The sequence below is a fragment of the Phascolarctos cinereus genome, unplaced genomic scaffold, assembly GCF_003287225.1.
Source record: "Phascolarctos cinereus isolate Bilbo 61053 unplaced genomic scaffold, phaCin_HiC Scaffold_2;HRSCAF=192, whole genome shotgun sequence".
NCBI lineage: Eukaryota > Metazoa > Chordata > Mammalia > Diprotodontia > Phascolarctidae > Phascolarctos > Phascolarctos cinereus.
Window position 1 is genome coordinate 229,147,826 of NW_027555625.1, and position 22,897 is coordinate 229,170,722.

At 40.5% G+C, this 22,897-nt stretch overlaps 1 protein-coding gene across 1 annotated transcript in view; it reads left to right on the forward strand.

The window, feature by feature from the left end:
• Positions 1-22,897, forward strand: part of EYA2 (EYA transcriptional coactivator and phosphatase 2) — a 246,806-nt gene that overhangs the window by 184,082 nt on the left and 39,827 nt on the right. The window contains 1 exon segment of the mRNA XM_078149854.1: positions 21,308-21,397. Coding sequence (XP_078005980.1) covers positions 21,308-21,397 — 90 coding nt within the window.

The window sequence follows — 22,897 nt, forward strand, 5'->3', positions numbered from 1 at the left end:
AATCAACTCTTGATTTTCCTATAATGCATTTTGTGAATCACATGTGGGAAAAGTCCAATCTCAAAGCTTATTCTGGCAAAATCATTTATTATTCACAAAAGAAGTGTTATCTTTGTTAATATAAATCTCAGACACTTCCATCTGGAACACCTACCTTATGCATGAGACTGTGATGGGTACCCCATTTGCAGGTAGATCCAGTCTAAGTAAAACCATTAGAAATGTTCTTCCATTGGGGAAATTCTTATTATATTATTTTTGTCAAATATAAATTATCTTTGAATCATGCATTCACCCTACCATTACTTTTCCATTAACAAAGAAGTATGTTAGAATTATCCAGATTTCCTGTTATCACACCCATCCTTTTGTTTCTTTGGCCTTGATTCCTCTTCTCTTCCCTTGTGCAAGCCATCTTCTCTAACCAGACTGGTCTACTCATTCCTATCGTGCAACTTTCATTTTCCCATCTTTACAAAGGTCAGTCTCTCACCTAGAGTATCCTCTTCACTCTTCTGTGTATATCTAAATCTACATTTCCTTGAAGACCTAGCCTCCTCCAAAAATCCCTCCCTAATCAGACCAGACCACAATGATCTCCCCCTCCCATGAATTTCTGTAGCTCTTACTGTCTGGACCATTCATGTAGCTCCTAGCACTGGCTGCCATATTGCTACCATTTTTTATATGTGCCTTTCTCTCAAACTAGACGTCTCTCCAAAGCAGGACCCTTCATTTTATGACAGTTATTTATTTGTTTGTTTGTTTGTTTTTGACATTTCAGTCAACCAATAAACATTTATTAAGCACCTACTTACATGTAAGGCATTATTTATATCACCCACTATGCCCAGTCCAACCTATTTATTTTACAGATGAGAAAACTGAGTCCAAAGAAAGGTTTTGTGTGTAGTAGGCCCACTCCACAGCCCTGCTGACACAATAAGTATTCCAACCCATCAGCTAGTTCCTTTGTAGAAAAGGACGGGGTATTCCCAGGCCTAAATTTATACCTTCATTTCCTTGGTTCTGTGGTTGTTACAGGAATGGAACAGGACCAGTCACTGCCCAAACTGTATAATAGGTAAGCTGGGTTTGGAATTTGCAAAATTTGCAAAATTTGTCTTTTCTAAGGAGCTGTACCTGCAAATTCAGATACAAGAGAGGTTCTGGTAAGAGAGAGCTTGGCTATACCTTTTCTAAGAGCTGTTGGGTCACGCTGCCCCACTGTATTCCTCCCGCATAACCTGATGGGTGTATTACCCAAGTTCTACTCTGATTCCTTAATCCAGTACCCAAAAACATGCCATCAGGATTCAATCAGGTCCATTGGTGATTCATGCTCCTAATGGCTTAGCCTGTCCTTTACTACTTTACAAACTGAGAAGGAATAAAACCCCGTTTTATTACCCCGCAGTTAAAAACTATTTGTAGAAGTTGCTAAGGTTCAAATCACAAGTGCGCTCCCTTGAGGACTATTAGTTAATTCAAAGTGCCACAGACCCTTTTTTCCCTTTTTCAGTCCGAGATGTGGCTCTATATCATTCCTGCCATTCAGACATCTAAGAGTTTTCCATTCCTTTGACACACACGAGCCAAAGTGCTTAAGGACATCTGTTTATTTTATTTCTTTAATGAGAAAACCTTCCAATTTCTTTCTGGCTCAGCTGTGTTTATTTACATTTTGTTAGTCATGTGTGCTGGGCACCTTGGGACTTTAAAGGCCTTTGGAGGCCTGGTCTGAGACCTTCTTGCGGCATCCAGCTCTGAAATGTAGAATGAGCCCTTCCTAAGGAAAACAGAGTCCTTGGAACTCTATAAAATAGATTTTCAAAATAAATACTGCCTAATTCACTCAGTAGATGTGGATTAAGTCAAGATGAATACAATTTGGAAAGGATTTTCTAAGGAAGTTGGAGATTTTTTTTTTACCCACTGGGGGTTAAACCTGGGACTTAAACCTTTTTCATACTCTCTCATTTGGGCTAAATAAAAGTGTTTGTCCACTTCCCTAATAAAAGAAAGGATCCTTTAATCAGGCCCCTGTATCCATGCTTATTTCCTTGTGGAAATGAAGGAAGAATGTGGTCAATAAGGCTGGTTGTTGAATTATCTCCAGCGAGTGTTCAGAAAGCAGACATCTGCATTTGTTGGTGAGTTTTTGGAGTTTTTTTGCAGTGTAGGAAGAAGAGGAATTCGCCAAAAGACCTAAGACTGGCCCTGAAAGGCTCCCATGTAGGCTGAGGAGATACTTTGGGAAAGCTTTTATAGGTTTAATCTCTTTTAGTAGAACTGAGGTGAGCCAAGAGCTCTCCAAGCAGAGCGAATATGCCTGGCAGTTAGGAGTATTAAAGGATTATCTCCAACATAAAATAAATTTTGGAAAAGGTTTTTGGATCATCACACTCAGGTGCACATTAAGAGTTTGCTTAAAGAGCATCTTTGAAACCCTTTAAGTTGGGGGGGGGGTGTTCCCTCCTTGCCATCTTCTTGTCTTCAGGGCAGGTCTCCTCAGTCCCTTTTCTTTTGGAAAGGGGAGATAAACCTCACTCAGAAAACTGCACTATTTCTTATTGCAGTAGATTGAGGGGGGAGAGGGAGGATTTAATCCTAAAATTCCAGATTACTACTAATTATCCTCTCAAATTTAACAAATGCCAATTGGAACTCTGATCTTCCTCTGCCAAGTTTTTCCTCCATTCTGTACCTTTCAATTAATGTCAGAAGGCCTCTAAAGATTAATAAAAGTGATTTTAATCTCCCATCAAAACCCTGCAACAAATTGGCCCCTTAGTAGAGCTGGGAGCCCTTTTGTGTTCTGTAAATATAGGGCTTGCCAGTCATGCTGATGATCATTTGAAAAAAAAAATCGGCTCCTACAACTTGCATACCTAAATAATTGAAATAATTCCCCATTGCACCTAAATAGTAGGTTTAGAAGCTGTCACTCATCCTATCACTCCCCCTCATTCCCTGCTTTTTTTTTTTTACGGTAGTTATTTTTGAACAATAGATTTCTTGGTTTTGCCCAAAGATATTTTGAATTCCCATGAAGCTTGGGTGGTTATGGTATCACAGTCTGCCTACTTAATGGCAGGAGGATGGCAGGAGATCTGCTTCAAGGTCTGATGTTGGCAGAGGAAATGTTTTGTCCCCCTTGGCATTTCCTGTCTGACTTAGGAACTTTCATCCCATTTTCAGTGCAAAGTCAGAGATCTTCAAGGAACTTCTCTTACATGTCCCTTGTTTCTAAATTGGAACCGCAGTGAAAACAGTAGAAATCTAACCAGTAGTATATGTCAGAAAACATCTGAGATTTGACCTTCAAGTAAGCTATTATCCCAAAAGGAGCTCTGGAAAAGAAGCAATCTTGTTACAACTCTTCTTTCCTCATCTGGTGTAGTGGGAAAAGAAACATTGAATTGGGAGCCATTTTCCAGGACCATGGCTACTCTTGCCCTCTGTGAAATCTTAAGTAACGGTCTCAGGGTCTCAGTTTCCTCATCAGTAAATTTCCTCAATCAGGAAACTGAAGTTCCAGACTCCCTAATTTGGACTCTAGTAAGCAGACTATGAGTTCAAACTAGTCTGAGCTAAGTTGGGTGAACGGCATAGATTTGATTGAATGAGAGTGAGTATCTTGTCTAAGATCTATGATGCTGGAGTGCCACAACACTCTTCAATTCATCCCTCCCTGTATCTTCTGCTCTAGTCCCTCATTGCCTCGTGCTTAGACTATTGTAATAGTATCTTAACTGGTCCTCCTGTCTCTAGTCTCTAGCTCTCCTATCTGCCTTCTACATTTTATCCGAGATATCTTCCTAAAACACAACATTAATTGTGTCATTTCTTTGATCCAAAGCCTTCCATAGTTCCACATTGCCACCCAAAAAAAAGACCAAAACCCAAACCCCTTGTCCTGGAATCCAAGGTCATTTATAATCTGAGCCTCAACATAAAGCTCTTATTTTAGATCCCATCACTCCTTTACATGAACCTGTGTTTCAGTGGACTGCTCTCAGTCTCCAAATACCATTCCTTTTCCTACCATCACACTTTTGATCTTACAATTCCCCACACTTGGATTGTCCTCCATTCTCTTTTCCACTATTTCCTTTAATGCCCATCTAAATCCTTCACTGAGTGCTGCAGAATTCAGTGATCCCTTTCTTCTTCCAAACTTGTCAAGTGCATATTAAGAGTCATAGTAATAAAGTGGGTAGAATGCTAGACTTAGTCAGGAAGACCTGGGTCCATCAGATCTTGCCCTCTGTTTACTGGCTGTATGCCAATAAGCAATCACTTCTCTTCTTAGAACCTCAGTTTGTTCATCTGTCAGATGGGAATAATAATACCTGCAAGTACTTATATCATGGAGTTAATGATGACTGGTGGCCCATACCACTTTGGGACAGCTATGATTGTTAACAACTTTTGCTTATGTCAATACTATATTTATCTCTTTGACACTTCCACTGATTGCTTACTATGTGCTAAGCAGTGGAGATACAAATATAAAGACAAGACAGTCCCTGCCTTCAAGGAGCTCTCATGTATAGGGGAAGTGGGTTTATTGGGGGGAAAGTTCAGGAAGTCAACTGGATGATGCATGGAGCTGTTAGGAAGTTGGTTGGCATGCCCTTTCCAGTCACCAGAGCAATATTGATTAAGTGATGATTCTTAGAGCAAAATGTGGAAAACGTGGGAAGGCACATGGCAAGCAGATTGCCAAGGTGTCCCACTACATCCTTTTAAGCTCCATGATCCATTTAATAGGGGAAGTACTTTCTTCGGTTGTGGAAGAAAAGAGTGTTCTTGTTTTCCATCCTTCTCTGCATCTTTGCATTTCTGCTTTGGAGCAGCTCTAGAGGTCTCCTTAGTCCTTGTCAAAAGGATGCACTCTCTCAAAATGTTCATAAAATAGTTATCTCTAATCTTAAATGACATTAGAGGATGACTTGACACCAAAGACCTCATTTCCTAACCATGAGAAAAAAATGATTCGTTTATCTCTAATTGCTGTTTTTTGTTTTCTTTAGAAAAACTACCAAGAACATGTGGGACTGTAGGGCATAGTGGATAGAGCGCTAGACTTGGGATCAGAAAGACCCAGATTCAAGTGCTGCCTCTGATAATTACTAACAAGGGACTTCTTAATTTCTCTGAATCTCATTTTCCTTATTTGTGAAATGAAGATAGCAATACCTTACAGAGTTGAGTCAAGTCAGGAAGCATTTATTAAGTGCCAGGCAGTGTGCTAAGTTACAAAGAAAAACAAAAAAACGATCCCAGTTCTCAAGAAGAGGAAAAACATGCAAACAACTTAAACAAGTAATATACAGAATAAATTGAAGACAATCTTAGGGGGAAGGCACTAGCCAGCATTAAGGTGGATTGAGAAGGCTTTTTGCAAAAAGTAGAATTTTTAGCTGAAATTTGAAGAAAGCCAGGAGGCAGAGACGAGGAGGGAGAGAATTACAAGCATGAAGGAAAGCCAGTGAAAACTCAGTCGGGAGATGGAGTATCTTGTTTGAGGAACAGTAACGAGGCCAATGGAATACATGGAAAAGAATAAAGTGTGAGAAGACTGGAAAGTAGAAAGGGCCCAGGTTATAAAGGGCATGAAAAGCCAAACAGAATTTTCTATTTGATTGTGGAGTTTATTGAAAGGGAGTGGGGTGGGATGACATTGACTAATGAGAGCTACAGTTGACATGGTCAGATCTGCACTTTAGGACAGCTAGGATGAACTAGAGTGGGGAGAGATGTGAGGCAAGGGGATGAACCGGAAGACTATTGCTGTAGTTCAGGGGCAAGGTGAGTAGGGTCTGTGCCCTTGTGGTAGTGGTAGTTTCAGAGGAAAGAATGGCATATAGGATGGGTGCTCTGAAGGTAGGATCCACAGAACTTGGCAGCTGATGGTTAGATATGAGGATCAAGTGAAAGAGAAGAGTTAAGGATGCCATTGGACTTGACAGCCTGGATGACTAGGGGGAGTGGTGGTTCCCTCAACAATCAGGGAGCTTAGGACTTTGTCTCATGAGGTTCAAATGAGATGATTTATGTGAAGGGCTTTGCTGACTTTAAAGCCCTGTATAAAATGTCAGCGATGGTGGCTGGTTATAGTAGACTCAATAGAAGAGCTTGGCCATAATAAAAATCAGGCAAGGGTTCTATTTGGCTTCCTAATAAAGTCATGGGTCACAGAATCAGTTTCAGAATTAGAAGTCTACTACATACAACCTAGGATACAGTGTTAGAAGTGGATGAACTTTTAGAACATTTAATACAGAAAGTTAAAGATCTTTAAGAATCTCTAGTCCAGTCCCTTCATCCCCAGGATCTGTTTTCTTTTCTTTCTTTTTCTTCTTTGTTCTTTCACTGTACCTTAGGCATTGAAATCATATTCAGTAGTAGTTCCTTTAAAATTTTTTTTTTTGCCCTGAATTTGTGTCACAGTAAAATGCTTTACAGTTATCCCAGCTGGAAGAAATTTCAGAAACGGATTGGAAATTTAGGAGACAGGTCAGTTGCATAAAACATCAAAAGGAAAAAGACCTCAAATATCACTAGCTTTTTCCTTTGATTCTTATCTGATTTTTAGATTTGTAGTCAGCTCGACTGCTTTAGCCAGTTGGTGGTGAGAGAAGGATTTACTATGGTGTTAGCCAGCAGATCTATTGGTAGGTACAAGAGGATCAATTTGCTTTTACTTTGAATCATCATTATTTATACTGTCCTAAGGTAGGAAGTGATTTTCAGCCTTCACATTCCGTTTAATATGTGAAACTTCAGAAGAATGAAAGTTTCAGAACTTTGCTGTTAGAACATGTGGCTCCAGACTTTTTTCCCTTACAGACTTCATTTGCTTGTCTTCCTTTACATACCCCCCCTTTTTTTTTTAACAAACTGATCTGTTTTCCAGGAGTTTCCAAGTAATTAAACCCAATTAAAACCATTAAATTCTTTCTTTTAATGACAACTTTATTATTAAGAGCAAACCACAAGGAGGAGATTTCACTGGTAAAACCCTCCGTTGTGTGTTAATCCGTCTCTAACCTCTGGCTGACACTTCCAATAGATAAACCCCATATAATAGGAGGCTGATTTAATGAATAGTTTTAATTAATACTTTCTTCTTTGTGGCAGAGTAATTATTTGTTCAGCCTGTAAACAGCTACTTGGCAATGATTTTTAAAGATTTTATTAGTTTGAATGGTGAGGGGTTTTATGTGTGTGTGTATTTACTTTTTAAAAATCTCAATTCAGAAGAGGTGTAGAAACACATTGTCCTTGGGTTTTGAATGTCAAGGTAATTGACACAGAAGAAAGAAGGAGACAAATGCAAGCTGCCTTTATTTGTTAAACATCTCATGGGTAGTCAGCTCTGTCCTTTGCTTAAAAGTCTGCAAGTCCCAACAGGGTCCCTGAAAGGCAGAAGCTTTGGAACTCTTAGGAGTTCAGATCCAGAGATGGGGGGAAAGTGATTGGTGGTTGAGAGGCTGCCAAGGGGAACCGTCTGTCTCTTCTGCTCCCTTTCAACTTGCCATCATGTAGCAGCTGGCATCCATAAAGACCCAGTCAACTGGAGAGTGTGACGCTTACAGGCAGCAATGAAGTGGCAAAGCTGGAAATTTGAAGCCTGCAAGTAAAAAAAAAAAATCAGAATGGGCTGCTTTAGCTTTTGTTTAGTAAAAAAAGAGTCTTATCCCCCAGTAAGGGGGGGGGGTGATTCCTTAGACTCAGTTGTTCTCTATTGCTTTTTTGCATTAGACTTATACATACCATAGCCGCCAGTAATTATCCCTCAGCAAGCTAAGCAATTAGCCTTAAATAAGTAGGTACCTCCTATAAGTTTGGAAGGTTTAGATGAAGTGGGAATTATCTCTAAATGCAGTCTTCCCTAGAGCCTTAGAGACCTCTGTAAATCTTTGCTGAATTGACAGAGCAAACTAATGGGGGGAGGAAGAGGGAATGACATAGCCGTGCTACCACAAATTATAGAATTGCAGTTTTTGAGGTGAAAGAAGCCATAGAGATCATCCAAGCCAGAGGTTTTTAATCTTTTTGGTTTCGTGGACCTCTGTGGCAGTATGGCAAAGCCTATGGACTTCCTCAGAGTAATGTTTTTAAATGCGTAAAATAAAATATATAGTATTACAAAGGAAACCAATTATTTTGAAATGGTGAGCAAAAAAATTTAAGTTCATAGACCCTTTCCCCCCCAATTAAGAACCCTTGACTAAACCCTAAGATATCCCCAGCAAGTGACTGTGCAATTTTTTAATTAATTCCCACATTCATTCAGTCATTTTATAGCAGTCAAATGACTTGCCCAAAGGCAGGCAAATAGTGAGTGTCAAAGCCCAAGTTCTCTGACTCCAGATCCAGCACTTTCCATTATAATTCATGAGATCAATATTTATTGAATACCTGCAAGGCATTAGTCAGCATTAAAGTGAATACAGAAATCTATGAGATTATAATTAGGTAGGAAGAATAAAGCATGTTGACAAATAACAAGGAGAGGGAAAGAGACTTATTAGAAAACCAAGCAAGTGGCTTTAAGAGCCAGAGATCATTTCTGTCTAAAGACTAGGTTCAGATCTTACCTGTAGGGCTTAAACATATGTGGCCTTGGGTAAGTTATTTAAACTCCAGTTTCCTCATCTGTAAAAAAAGGGGGTTTGACTGGACAGCCTCAGAAGCCCCATGATCTTGTGATTATTAGGAAAGGTTTCACAGAGGAAGAAGCAGGATCTGAGATTGGTGTTTGTAGGAGTAGAATTAATTTCATTTTGTATGGGTAAAATAGGCGAAAAAGGAAGATGAGCATCTCAGGAAAAAGAAATTACCTAGCCAAATGCATAGAGTCAGGAAAGATGTCCAGTTCTAGAGCCAGCTAGCAAAATGGTGGGGTGGAATGTGCACTCACTTCATTTGGAATCAGAGGACCTGGGTTTAAATACCATCAATTCACCACCTGGGTGACCTTGGGCAAATCATTTCACTGCCGTAGTGTTCAGTTGCTTCCTATATGAAATGGAGGGGATGGGACAGATGTCCTGTAAAGGCTCTTTTAACTCTCCATCCTGTGATTCTAAGTAAAGCTGAACTGTACCAGCATACAGGGAGTATAGTGAAGGGAAAGGCTGGAAAGATTCATTGGCACTAATTTATAGAGGGTCTTGAATATTAGATTGAAAAGCTTGGAGGGTCCAGATCTTGAAGAGATTATGAGTGATTTAAGTATGAACGTAAAACCCCACATTCCCAGCATAGAGCTTGAAAGACAGATATTTTATCATAGGATGAGTATATGCCCATTAAATTTTAGGCAGTTCACAGTTCGTTTGTCTCCATTCCCTAAAGTGTGGTTGTGGATGTGGCGGCACAGTAGATTGAATGCCAGGCCTGGAGAAAGGGAGATTCATCTTCCTAAATTCAAATCTGGCCTCAGACACTTGCTAGCTGTGTGACCCTGGGCAAGTCACTAGCCTTGTTTGCCTCAGTTTTCTCATCTGTAAAATAAGCTGGAGAAGGAAATGGCTAACCACTCTAGTATCTTTGCCAAAAAAAACCCAATTGAGGTCACGAAGAATTGGACACAATTGAACAACCAACAAAATAATTACATGGGGAGAGGAGTGTCTTCAAATTTCTGTTGTTTAGGAATCAGTCTTGGCTAACCAACCATTGAAATAACATACAGTGGGGAGCCTAAACATAGGTCACCAGAGTAAGCTTTAAGTAAAAATGTTTAAAATGGTGAAAGAAGACAGAGGGCTCAATAGACTTCTCAGCTCTAAATCTGTGTTCCTTTGGGTGTGTGAGTAAAAGTAATAGATTCATAAGATCATTGATTTTAAAGCTGGGAGGGACCTTAGAATATAGGATGTCAAAGCAAGAGCTGGGAAGCAAACTTTGAGATAACCTAGTCTAATCCCCACCCTTATTTTACAGAGGTTGAAACTAAGGTTCAGAGGCAGCTAGGTGGCACAATGGATAGAGCTCCAGCCTTGAAATCAGGAGGACCTGAGTTCAAATGCGGCCTCAGAGACTGACTAGTTGTGTGACACCCTGGGCAAGTCACTCAATCCCAGTTGCAAAAGGAAGGAAAGAAGGAAGGCTCAGAGGGGAAAATGAACTAGCCAAGGCTCCTGACTCCTAAACCTTTTCTTTCCTCTACATCAGGCAATCTCCCTGTTCAGTCAAGCAATACAGTAATGGTTTGTGTTCCAAAGCAACCTAGTGAGAAGAGAGAAGGAAAAAACACTGGAGTCCTTGAAGCAGATGAAAATAAGGCCGAGGTGCAAATTAGAAAGGGCTCAGGATCCCCCATATTGCACTGCCTTCCACATTGTGAGCACTTACTAAATATTTGCTGAATGACTAACAAATGGACCAGAAAAATGATCGCTGTATGTTACAAACAGACTATACAGAACATCTCAGTTATTCCTGAAGAGGGAGTAACTAGGCCTGGAAGGACAAGAGGAAAGACTTTGTGCTTGGAGCCTTCCAAATATGAAAGAGGACTTACTTCACAGGCTGAGGATCGAATGAGATAATGCATGTAATAGGAACTTTACAAACCAAAAAGTGCTGTATATAAATGTCAGCTATTATCATTATTATTATTATTATTATCACTCCCAAGCTGTAGTCTGTCTAAGCTTTCAGAGCATGAATAAAACACCAATGGTGTTAATGAGTCTGCAAACAGACCTCATTTTGTATCAGCCATCCCTGTGCAACACACTGTTTATTTTGAGTAGTAGAAGCATATATCCACATTAGCTTAAAATGCACTCTATTTCCAAACATTGTTTCCTCACTCACAAACCGTGCCCCATCATGTTCTGTATTTTTTTCAGTTTTACTTAAAGTACATGGAAAAGAAATTACTTTAATGCATTTTACCACTCAGTTGGGGATGGAAGGAATAAACCATATATGTGATGGGAATGCATTTTCAAAGGAAATTGATGACCAGGGATAGAGTGATTTGTAATAAAGGGAAGCTTAAAACCTATTTGGACCTGATTTCTGCAAAGCACTAGTATAGATTCTCTCTTAATGAAACTGACTCAAATAACCAAAGGTAATATATGATATGCAGTTGTTTTATCAAAAAGTCTTAGGGCTGGAAGGAACCTCAGGGATCATCTAGTTCAGGGGTCAACGAAGGCTGTCCACTGCCTGTATATAAAAAGTGTTGGGGGGGGGGGTTTTACATTTTTAAATAAAGTTTTTTTCAATGTAAAAGCCATTCGTAGCTTAAAGGCCTAGTTTGCTCACCCTTGATCAGCCCTTTTCCCCCTCCCCCTTTTTACATATGTAATCCTAAGGATCCTTATGCCTGCTCTCCTTCATAAGAGTCAGGTCCTTAAAGCAATTGTCTTCCTCAAGTTCCCGGGCAAGGCATCTTTCTCCAAAGCTATGGGCTTGAGCCTCCTTCTGATGCATTCTCTCCAATGTTAACCTCAAGTGATTGGCACTCCAGTTTCATTTAACCAATTATCTTTTACGAAGGAATATTTAGTGCTAAAATATTTCAAGACGAGAAGTTATAAAGTATTTTCCATAGAACCAGGGATGGGAAGTAGAGAGAAGGGGTCGTACTCTCCCATCTATTACAATCCCTGGGAAGAGTGGGCTCACACTTAAAGCATTTGCCTCATAAAATTCACATCCAAAAGCAGCTAGTGGGTATATCTGCTCCTCTGTTATAGCTGGCTTGGGTCAAACAGGTCATTCTTTAGGGCCTCAGCTGCTACCCAACCTGGGTTGAGCCTCTCACAAATCCTGGCAGGGGCTTCAACTCCCAGACTGCTACCACACGCTGTTACAACCCCTTAAAGCTCATAAGGCCATAGCTGTCTCCAATACTCTTGCACCTAAAAGCAAGGAGAATAGACATAAGAGAAAAGCAATAGCAGGGCTATGTACTGCTGAGCCAAAGGGTGGCAACCTTGGTAGAAAGATAAATGCCTGACATCTCTCTCCTCACCAATGGCTTACAGCAGTCCTTGCCTCCTCACTCAAAAACAGCCAGGAAGGAAAGAGGAAGAGCCTTTGATAATTAGTACCTTTTAGATACATGCTGGTTTCAGCTCAGCAGCCAATCAAGTTTCCCTCTTTTTCACATTATAAACAGAGTGGAAACAATACCTGTGCATGCTTCATTCCAGATGGGGTTTGAAAGAAGTGCTAAGTTTTCTGATATTGTCTGTGAGCATTTGTAGCAGTTCATAATGGGGAGATTTCTGAAGGCCAGAGGAATTAAGGAAAAGCCTCTTGGAATTGGACCTTGGAGGACCAGACTGACAAGGGACTCAGCCATGGCATAAATGGATCAGTTGTTGGAGCTAGGGATATTTTGCCTGGAAAATGAAATGGAGTGCATGATCATACTTGAAACGTTTGAATGGTTGTCACAGAGCAGAGGGATTAGACCTGCTCTTCGTGGACCCAGAGGGCAGAATTAGGGACCATGTATAGAAACTGATTGGAGACAGATTCATGTATGATATAAGGAAGCTAACACTCAGAGCTGTCCAAACACTCAGAGATGGCAGAATGCCATCATTGGCAAGATGTAAGTAGAAGCAGTGTGTCCACTTTTAAAGGATCTTATGGAAGGGATTCTTGGTCTGTTTCAAGTTCCTTGAGGCACCCCTAAAGTCCCTTTCAACTATGAGATTCTCTAATTCCACAATCAAGGGAAAGTCACTTCCCCTGCTTGTTCCTTAGTTCCTTTTTTGAGGAAAAGTGTCAAATAAAATGTAGCATCAGAAACATCAGAGGTGGAATTTCCATGTTAAATAAGACATCAGTTTTAGCTGATTTTTCCCAAGGGAATTATAAGCACGGCATTTGGGTGTTGGTTTGGTTACATCATATTCCTTGCTTTAGACAGGTTTCTTTCATCTTAAATTGAGTTCCTTGTTTGAAATGGTCACTGGAGCAATGTAATATACTAGGAAGAGCCACCGGACTGGGAGTCAGAAGACCTGGATTCAATCTTTGACTCAGCCATGTGACAATTAAGGCTTTGGTTCCTGAACCAGAAAAATAGATAAGGACTTAGGATACAGAGAAAAGCAAAGCAATCAATCAGTCATCCCTGCCCTCAAGGAGCTTGCATTCTAATGGTATAGACAGCTTGCAAAAAGTTATACATACAAGATATATACAGTGGGAGTGAAAGGTAATCTTCAAGGGAAGACTAGGAGTGGAGGCATCGGAAAGGGCATTCTGCAGAAGTTGGGGTTTGAGCTGAATCTTGAAGGAAGCCAGGAAGCCAAAAGGCCGAGACAAAGAGGGGAGACATTCCAAGCACAGGGTGTGGCCAGTGCTGCTGAATCAGAGAGGGGCGGAGGGGAGTATAAAGTAAGAAGTCTGGAAAGTAGAAAGGAGCCAAGTTGAGAAGATCTTTAAATACCAGAGAATCTTATATTTCATCATGGAAGGTAATAGGGAGGCAATGGTATTTATTGAATAGGGAGAAATGACATAGTGACACCTGCCCTTTAGGAAGATCACTTTGGCAGCAAAGTAGAGGCTGGATGGGAATGGGGAGAGAGTGAGGCAGGGAGACCAAGCAGGCTTGCACTGCTTTCATCACAAGTCTCACAGAGTTGTTGTGTAGAAAGCCTTTTGTAAACTATCCATACTATAAATACAAGTTATATACTATAAGTATATAGTACAAGCTGTTGACTTGGCCTGGAGTGGGTTAAAGATGTCTGATTAGGAGCTACCCGCCTGACTCTTAGCACCAGTGATCCCAAACAGAAACGGAGCAATCAGCTCCATTAAGGACAGTTGGATGTCATAAAGGTCTGGGCATATTTGCTGGGGAGAGAGCTTCAGGCTTCCGTGACTCTCTTTGACTGCGTGCAAGGGAGCCTAAGGCACAGCTCATCTGTACAGAAAAGTCTCGTTTGGCCTAATTCTGTTCAGCTAGAACTCCCTAGAAGACCGAGATATCATGGTCACGTAAACCAGAATGGAGAGAGGTGGCAGGAAGAAGGAAAAAGAGAGAAAAAAGCAGTAGTGTTCTGCATTTATCTTGAGGTAGAATAGCAGCATGCCTCACTTTACACAATTAGCATTTCCCTAAAAGGGACAGGGCTGAGAGGCCTGTGATTTTAGTGTTAAAGGGACCTTCCAAAAAGGAAGAGATAAAGGAAACTTGCCTTTACCTGTGCAGGTGGGGTCCCTTCTCTCCAACTTACACTCTGGGAGAGCTGTCTAAAGCACTGAGAGTTTAAGTGACTTGTCCTGGGTTACGGCCATTATAGGACAGAGGCAAAACTTGAACCCAGATCTTTCTGGTCCTATGACCAATTCTTTATCCACTATGCCATATTCCTCTGTCCCTGATAAGTGATGTGTAAATCACATTTTGGGAAACATAATATGAATAATGATAGATAGATAGATAGGTAGGTAGGTAGATGGGATGGATGGGAAGAGAGAGAGAAAGAGGGAGGAAGAGAAAAGAAATCAAGAAGGAGGAGGGAGAGAAAGAAGAAAAAAGAGAGGGTGGATATTGGGGGGAAGAAATAGAGAGGGAGAAACAGAGAGAGAGAGAGAGAGAGAGAGAGAGAGAGAGAGAGAGATAGTAGACCTGTGCCTGTGATGTCACTGGTTTAGAGGACTGTCACTGGTTTAGAGGACTCCTTAGAAAGAAAATTCCCTACCTCCTAATGCAGGTTAATAACTCTGTAACTTTTTAGTGTTGCCTAGAAAAGAGTATGGCATGAACCAAATTAAAATATAACTAAGAAATGTTTAACAAAGTAAATAAAAAATACAGTAGAAAATAGACAATGTTGATACATTTTTTTTTAAGTCAAAATACCTCTTTCAGGGATCCTCATATATGGTTTTAGAGCACTTTGAGTTTGACGTGACTGATGTAGAGCACTGAGATGGTAAATGACTTGTCTTAGGTCACCACCAGAAATAAGACTTAAATCCAGATTCTCCTTGTTCCAAGGTCAGCTCTCTATCCACTAGACCATGCTCTCTCTCATGTATATGTATTTGTATACATATATGTGTGTGTATATAAATGCACCAAAGTTGCTTGATATCTTTTTAAGAGGACAATCCTCACAGTGAATCTCTTGGCAAAGTAGGAAACTTTTTTTTTTTTACTAATGAACTCTAAGAAAGCCAGCATGATATGGTAAAAATGTCACAGGATTGAGTCCAGGGAATCAAAGTCCTGGTCTCACCCGTGCCCCCACCCATCTGTTTGATTTGGGATAATTGTAACAACAACAATACATCCATACTCAGAGATCCATGATTTCATTGTGTGAGTGCTTGTCCAGCCCACCCAGACCACAACCGCTCTGTGACTTGGTGGATCAACTTCAGAAGTTGCTGTGGCCAAAAGAGCCATCATCCCATAGACAAAACTTCTCTGAATTGAGTTAATCTGGTCCTTGAATGACAGATAAGCTTCATTGCCAAGCTTGTACTTGAAATCTTCTCAGCTTGCTAGGATGGAACAGAGTTCATGCTCTGGTGGTTTAACTTTTGAAAACTCAGAATGAGCTTCCTGCCTAAGTGAGGCATCAGAAGAGGGCTTTAATAGAAAGAGGAGGAGGAGCCTATTGGTTTTAATTTTTACTTACAACTTCATTAATGTGAAATATGTTTAATAGGAATGTAAATGTAAAGCCTATATCAGATTGTGCACCGCCTTGGGGAGGGTGGGGGGGATGAAGGGGGAGAAAAATTTTCATCTCAAAAGCATATGGATGTGATTGTTGATAAATCAAAATAAATTAATAAAATTTTTTTAAAAAGAGGAGGAGGAGGAAGAAGACTCCCATTTTTATAGTACTTGAAGATTTGCCGTGGACTTTCTTTAACACCCTATGCAGTACAGCAGGTCACTTCCTGTCTCTGAGTCTCAGTTTCCTGTAACATGAAGGTATTGGACCATCCTGGCATTTTTATGTCCTAAGGTCTCTTCTAATATTCTGATATTCTAAGTTCCAAGATCCTTTCTGGTTCTAACATTCTAAGATGAATGCGTTCTCAGGCACCTTGTAGCTCTAATGTCGAAGAATCATAATTGCTCTCCAACCTTTCTGTTTTATGGTACACATCTATAACGTGATCAGGATTCATTCAAGCTACTTGTAAAATCTAGGAATCTTTTTTTTCCCTTCATCTCATAATAATAACAGCTAACATTTATGTGGCACTTACTACGTGCCAGGCACCGTGTAAGTGATTTACAGTCATCTCATTTGTTCCTCGCCACAAGCCCAAGAGGTAGGTGCTATTATTATCCCCATTTCACAGAGGAGGAAACTGCTGCATAGAGTGGTAGGTTAATAAGTAGAAAAACCAGGACTCTGCTACAGCTGCATTAAAGTTTCTCAGAAAGGCATTTTTTTTTTCAAAAGAGAAAGAAAACATTTAAAGCTTTTAGATCTCACTTATTGTATGTGTTAAATTTTTTTGCTTTATATCAGATTTTTTAAAACAAAAACAAATCAAAGGACTATCTTCCACCCTTTGAATCCTCTCAGCCGAAGCTTCCAAATTCCACCAGACCTCATGTTACACCATCACATACCCTCTTCTTCAGTTCAGACTCTTGGCATGGTCCATATGGTAGAGGCCACAGCCATTCTCCTTTAATTAAAGAGAACTTTAGAAAGAATGCGTAATAATTAGGTTAGTGTGCAGTATGCCGTTCATGTCAGCAGCATCTGCCATGAAGGTTGATTGAGATGAACTCCGCTCTCAACAGTTGGGCTTTCCAGTTAGACCTCTTACACTAATGCATTACTGACCATACCATTGCAAAAACAGGACTCTGCTGAAATCTGCAGAAAATTAGAGGAAAGTCTTCCAAATCTACAATGTCTTAGCATGATTTATACCTTCCCTGGGAGAGAGCCACCCACATGCATTCAGGCAAAACAAAGATGAGCTTCCCCCCCCCCCCATCCTTAGAAGGATGAATTACAAATTAAAGCCTGTTGTGGAAACTCTCTTCCCAGCTCTGTTCTGGTTTAAATTGGTTTAAAAAGGGGGGGGGGGGAGGCAATCAAGCTCTGTTGGTTCGTCTTAGGAAATTAACCACTGCAATTTTTTTGTAGCTGAAAAATATTTAATGATTAAGAAAATAGTTTTCATGTGAGTGGCATCTTCAACTGTTCTTGTGGCTTCTGATTCTTGGCTCCCAGGCTAGGTTTGTTGGAATAAGGTTTATGTCATTTAAGGGTGCAAGAGAAATAGGCTTGAGTTGAGGTAAAACTTTGATTTTTTTTTCCTGGGGGGATGTGGGGTGGGGTGAGAATTATCTTCCATTCGTTAATCATAGAGAATAGTGCAGAAGGATATTATTTTAGGCTTTATATGACTAGGACAAGTACTAGATCAGAGAGAGGATTATCTCTCTTAGAACTATAAGGGTCAATTTATCTAAGGTCGGGACAGAGGTTTGTGAACTGTCCATTTATCAAACTAAAGAACTACATTAGGGATCTTTTTCAGCAATGGGCAGCTGTGTACTCTGGGCACTGTTACAAGCCATTTGTGCCTGGCTGCCAGTGGAAAGTGAAACTTGGTATTTCATACGGTCATCTCACTTTGCTTGGTCTGCCTTTGATGCTTGGCATGGGTTCCTTCCTCTGCCATCTCTGCCTTTTGGCCCAGCTCAGATTCTCTCTGCTCCTGTAATACAAAAGTGTTTTACAAATACCAGGGAGTCCCCAGAGTCTTAGTTCAATTAAGTATTTAAGTTATTAAAACTTGAAACTGAACGAAGATTTTTGGGACACCCTGTGTTGTCCCATTTTATTTTCACAACAAGCCAGGGAGGGAGGTAGATGGAATTATTATCCCCATTTTACAGATGATGCAACTGAGGCAGATAAAAGTTAAGTGATTTGCCTAGCACCACACAGCTGGAAAGTGTCTGAGATAAGATTTGGAAACTTAAGCCTTCCTAACTTGTAGCATTCTGTCTCCTATGGCCACCTTGGGTTTGAAATGGGATATGTGCCATCAGACATGTCTAGCACAACTCTTTTGCTTAATTGTACTTCTTTGTTAGGAGAAAGCTTTCTTGGGGGAAAGAAGGGGGTTTGAGGTATCAGGAAATCACATAACAAGATTTTAAAATCATCAATAGAATGTGAATGTGAACTTCTTGAGGAAGGGGAGCATTCTATGTTTGTCTTTGAATCCTTAGTACCGTGTCTGGCAACATACAAAGCTTGCTGAATGTTAAGTCTAGATTTATTAATTAAGGACCTGCAGGGTCTCCCAATCGTCATGTCATAGAGTAGAAAAACCACTCAATGTTGTAGTGGACTCCACTGGACATGGAGTCTTGAAGATTTAGGTTCAGATCTTGCCTCAGGTACATACCAACTGTGTGACCCTAGGCAAGTCACTTAGCTTTTCACTGCCTCATTTTTCTCATCTGTAAATGGACTCAGTGACTTCTAAGGTCCCTTGCTTAGAAGAGTCCCTAAGATCTAAATTTATGATGCTACCTATGAAAGTCAGAAAGTCACTTAACTTTTGAGCCTCAGCTTCCTTATCTGGAAAATGAGGATAATGATACCCACTGTACCTTACCTCATAGGGCTATTATGAGGCATTCACTCTGTGCACTGTTGTTGTTCATGGCATCAGCCATCATTACAGGACTGGAAATGAAGCAGGTCTGGGAGATTGGATTGGGTGTGCAGACTGAGCCCAGGGCGCAAACTGGAGTTTGCTTTTGTTGTTGTTGTGTCATTTTTCAGTCATGTCTGACTCTTCGTGACCCCATTTGGGGTTTTCTTGGCAAAGATATTGGAGTGGTTTGCCATTTCCTTCTCCAGCTCATTTTACAGATGAAGAAACGGAGGCAAACAGGGTTAAGTGACTTGCCCAGGGTCACACGGCTAGTAAGTGTCTGAGGCTGGATTTGAACTCACAGAGATGAGTCTTCTAGTTTACTTTTATTCCTAGATAAAATCCATCTCATTGGGACAGGATCAAAAGAAAAAATAGAATAAAGGGGGGGGGCAGGATAGGATTAAGAGAAATAGAGTCAGTTTTTCACAACATGTCTACTATGGACATGTTTTGCATAACTGCACGTGTATAACCTGTATTGAGTTGCTTGCCTTTTCAATGAGGGTGGGTGGGGAGGGAGGAAGGGAGAAGATTTGAAACCTAAAGTTTTAAAAACATATGTTTAAGAAAAAATGTTTTCACATGCTACCGGGGAATAAGAAATACAGGGAATGGGGTACAGAAGTCTATCCTGCCCTACAGGAAAATAGAAGGGGAAAGGGGATAAAAGAAGGGTGTAAGAGATAGAATAGAGGGCAGACTAGGGGAAGGGATATTCAGAATGCATGCCATCTTGGGGTGGGGGGAGGAGGGAGATGGGGTGAAAATTTGGAACTCAAAATCCTGTGGAAGTAAATATTGAAAACTGAAAATAAATAAATTTACAAAAAAAATAAAATAAAATCCATCTCAGTCCTTGACTTTTTTGTCATCACTATCTCATGAGAAGTCACGTTTCTCTAATGTTTTAATCTTTTCAGAGTACTTTCCTCACAACAACCCTGAAAAGTAGGAAGTACAAGGTATTATTATCCCTATTTTACCGAACAGGGAAATTGAGGCTCATAGAGAGGAAGTGAGGAGCCCTGGCTATTGGTGGATATCAGAGCCAGGACCCAAATCTTAGGATCCATGCTGAGGCACACTTTCCACTGTGCTGTGTTAATTTTCCTCTGCCCCTTTTGGCAACAAGTCCTGGGCTAGAAAACACCCAGGAAGTGTTCTGGTAAATTAGGGAATGGCTCATATTTACAAGCCCATGCACTTACCCAAAAGAAATTGTGCTTGAGGAAAAGATAATTGGTTAGGCTCTCTCTAATGCAGGGTATCTCGATCTTTTTTTGTGTCAAGGACCCCTCTGGAGGTCTGGTGAAGCCTATAGGTTCCCTTCTCAGAATCATGTTTTTAAATGCACAGAATAAAATATTTAAGATTACTAGGGAATGCAATTATATTCAAATACAGTTATCAAAATTCTTTAAAACTTGCTTTAAAAAAAATTAACTGCTCTACATCATTAATTAAAATGCCCTAAGACCTTTCCCTAGATTACAAAATGATCCTTTTCCAGGATCTTTTAGTTTTGTTTTCTTCCTTTCTCAGTTTAAAAAAAAAACCTCTCTTCCTTTGCCCCACCACTATCACCACCACTTCTGTACTAGGAGGAGGAAGGATGGATGCAAAGCTCTGCCTATATTTGTCTACATGAGGTCTTTTGTTTAATGGGTATCCTCTGGAGATGCTTCTTTGCAGCCTAAGTATGTTAAATCAAGTTTGCTCATGTATTTGGAGAGGAAGAAAACCAGAGCCTAGGGATAGGTGGAGAGAATAGAAGAAAGAGACAATTCTAAGGAGATAATGCAGTTGGAATGCCTGTATCACTGCCTCCCATTTCACCTAGCTTCCTTAGAGACTCAGCTCAGTTTGTAAATCCCCATTCAGGATCTGCCCCCCCACCCCTAGTTGCTCTTGTTCTTCCTCTAATTATCTTGTGTTCTCTTATGTACTACATGTTGCATCTCCTAAGTAAAATGTAAACTCCTTGAGGGCAGGGACTTTATTGTTTTGTTTTGTCTTGCCTTTGTATTATCCAGAGCCTCACACAGTGCTTTGCACATCCTAAGTCCTTATTGAGTTGAGTAAAACTGAACAAGCTAGGTTGCACTGTGAATGAACTTGCACTTGGAATCAGATAAACCTGCCTTCAGATTCTGCCTCAGACTCTAGCTGGGTCACCCCTTCTTCCAAGCCTCAGTTCCCTCATCTCCAAAATTGAGGAGGTTGGACTCCTTCCCTTCCAGCTCTAAATTTATGATCGTCTGATACTAAGGTATAAGGAATGACAGGAGGTTGTGGGAGGGGTTAGTTAAAAGGGCTGTCTTTTCTGGAAAATTCTTTGACTGCTTCATTCCTGGGAGCAACTGAAAAACCAGAAGCATCCCTGGGGAGACTTAGACAACAAAGAGGGTGTAAAAGAAAGGGTGGAAGAACAGGACTGAGGTACTGGAACTCATAGAATATTATCACCCTAATCCTGACCGGAAGCAGGTTTAGACTGTGCGTGAACCATGCAGATTAGAAGAGACCACAGGTGAGCTTTCAGAAGGCAGTGGGGGAGAGGCAAAGATTCAGATCACTGAAGACTCCATTTGTGTATGTGTGTTTTTTTTTCTCCCCCTCTTCTGTCTGACAGGATACCACTACATCTGTGAGGATCGGCCTGATGATGGAAGAGATGATCTTCAATCTTGCAGATACGCATCTGTTTTTTAATGACCTTGAGGTTGGTAGCTGCTTATTCTATTCAATATTTGGATATTTAATCACCTGCATCTGGTTTGGGGAGAGATGCTGCTTTTGGGGGGCCTGAAACTTTTGCCAGAGACCCCCAAGAAGACACTTAATGACAGCCAGGGATGGCTTATTGGAAACACACTTTGCCAGATTATCTCCCGGACTTCCTCATTCCATTAATGGTCTCTCCGGTGTGCAAGGCATCAATGTCAATGGGCAGTCTGGCTAATCTAATAATAGCAACATAGCTCTTCCTCCTGAAATTTGCTGTTTAATAAGTTTGTTAAACTAAATTAGTGCAGATCCTCCCAGATCAGAAATAATTAGCTCTGGGGCCAGGATGGAAGCTTTTAAAAACAAGTTTTCATTCTTGTCTACAGCATGTTCTACAGGCCAGAAGCAAAGAACAAAAAGAAAAAAATACTCACTTAAAGTATTAATCTTATGGGCTCTCTGACCCCTGAGAAATGTTGAGGGGTGATAGAGAAGAAATGAAGAGAGGATTTTGAGATAAAGATAGGATAACACTCAGTAAAGGGCCTGGTTTCAAAATCTTATGATTTTGTGGGGAATAGGAATCATAGGATCATAGCTCCAGAGTTGAAAGGCATGTCAGAGGCCATCTGGTTTAATCTCATCATTTTACAGATGAAGAAACTGAGGCCCAGGGAGTTTCAGTGGTTTGCTCAAGGTCCCAGAGGTGGTATGGCTGAATTACTATATCAGATGGTTAAAATGAGAGAGACGGACAGAAAGACAGACTGACTTAAGTTTGCATTTGCATGGCATTTTATATTTTAAAAATTTTTACATCTCATTTGATTCTCAAAACTGCCACACAAAGCATACACTGTAGGGTTTAAATGATTTGTCTGTAGTCACACAACTTGATGTGATGGTCCTCTTCAAGAATGAAGGACAAACAACAATGACAACAACACAGCTAATGAATGTTGAAGACAGGATTCGAACCTTGGTCTCTTCTGACCCCAAGTCCAGCGTCCTTCCTATTACAGTGAGCAGCATGGGGAATGTGAGATTAACTGCCTCATTCAAACACATCTTGGGTCCCTTCTGTACTCAGTGTTACAGGGAACCCAAAAATGAATGCTGTGCTCCATCCTAGTCTGCGTTCTGGTAGAAGAGATGAGACAGGGATCCCAGGAGTGATCAGGAGAGTTCATAGGAGAAATGGCAATAAGAATTTAAGGTAGTGTGGTGGCTAGAGTGCTATACTTGGAGTCAAAAGTCCTGAATTCAAATCCTGCCTCAGGTACTTACTAGCTTTGTGATCTTGGACAGCCTCTCAGATCACAGTTTCCTCCTTTGTCAGATTGGAATAATAATATTCACAATCACCAGCTCGGGGGCTTGTTGGGAAGAAAGCACTTAGTAAACTAATAAGTGCTTTATAAAATGTTTGGTGGTTGCTGTTACTACTAATGATTATGGATAATATGATAACTATGTATATTCTGCTATAGCATAT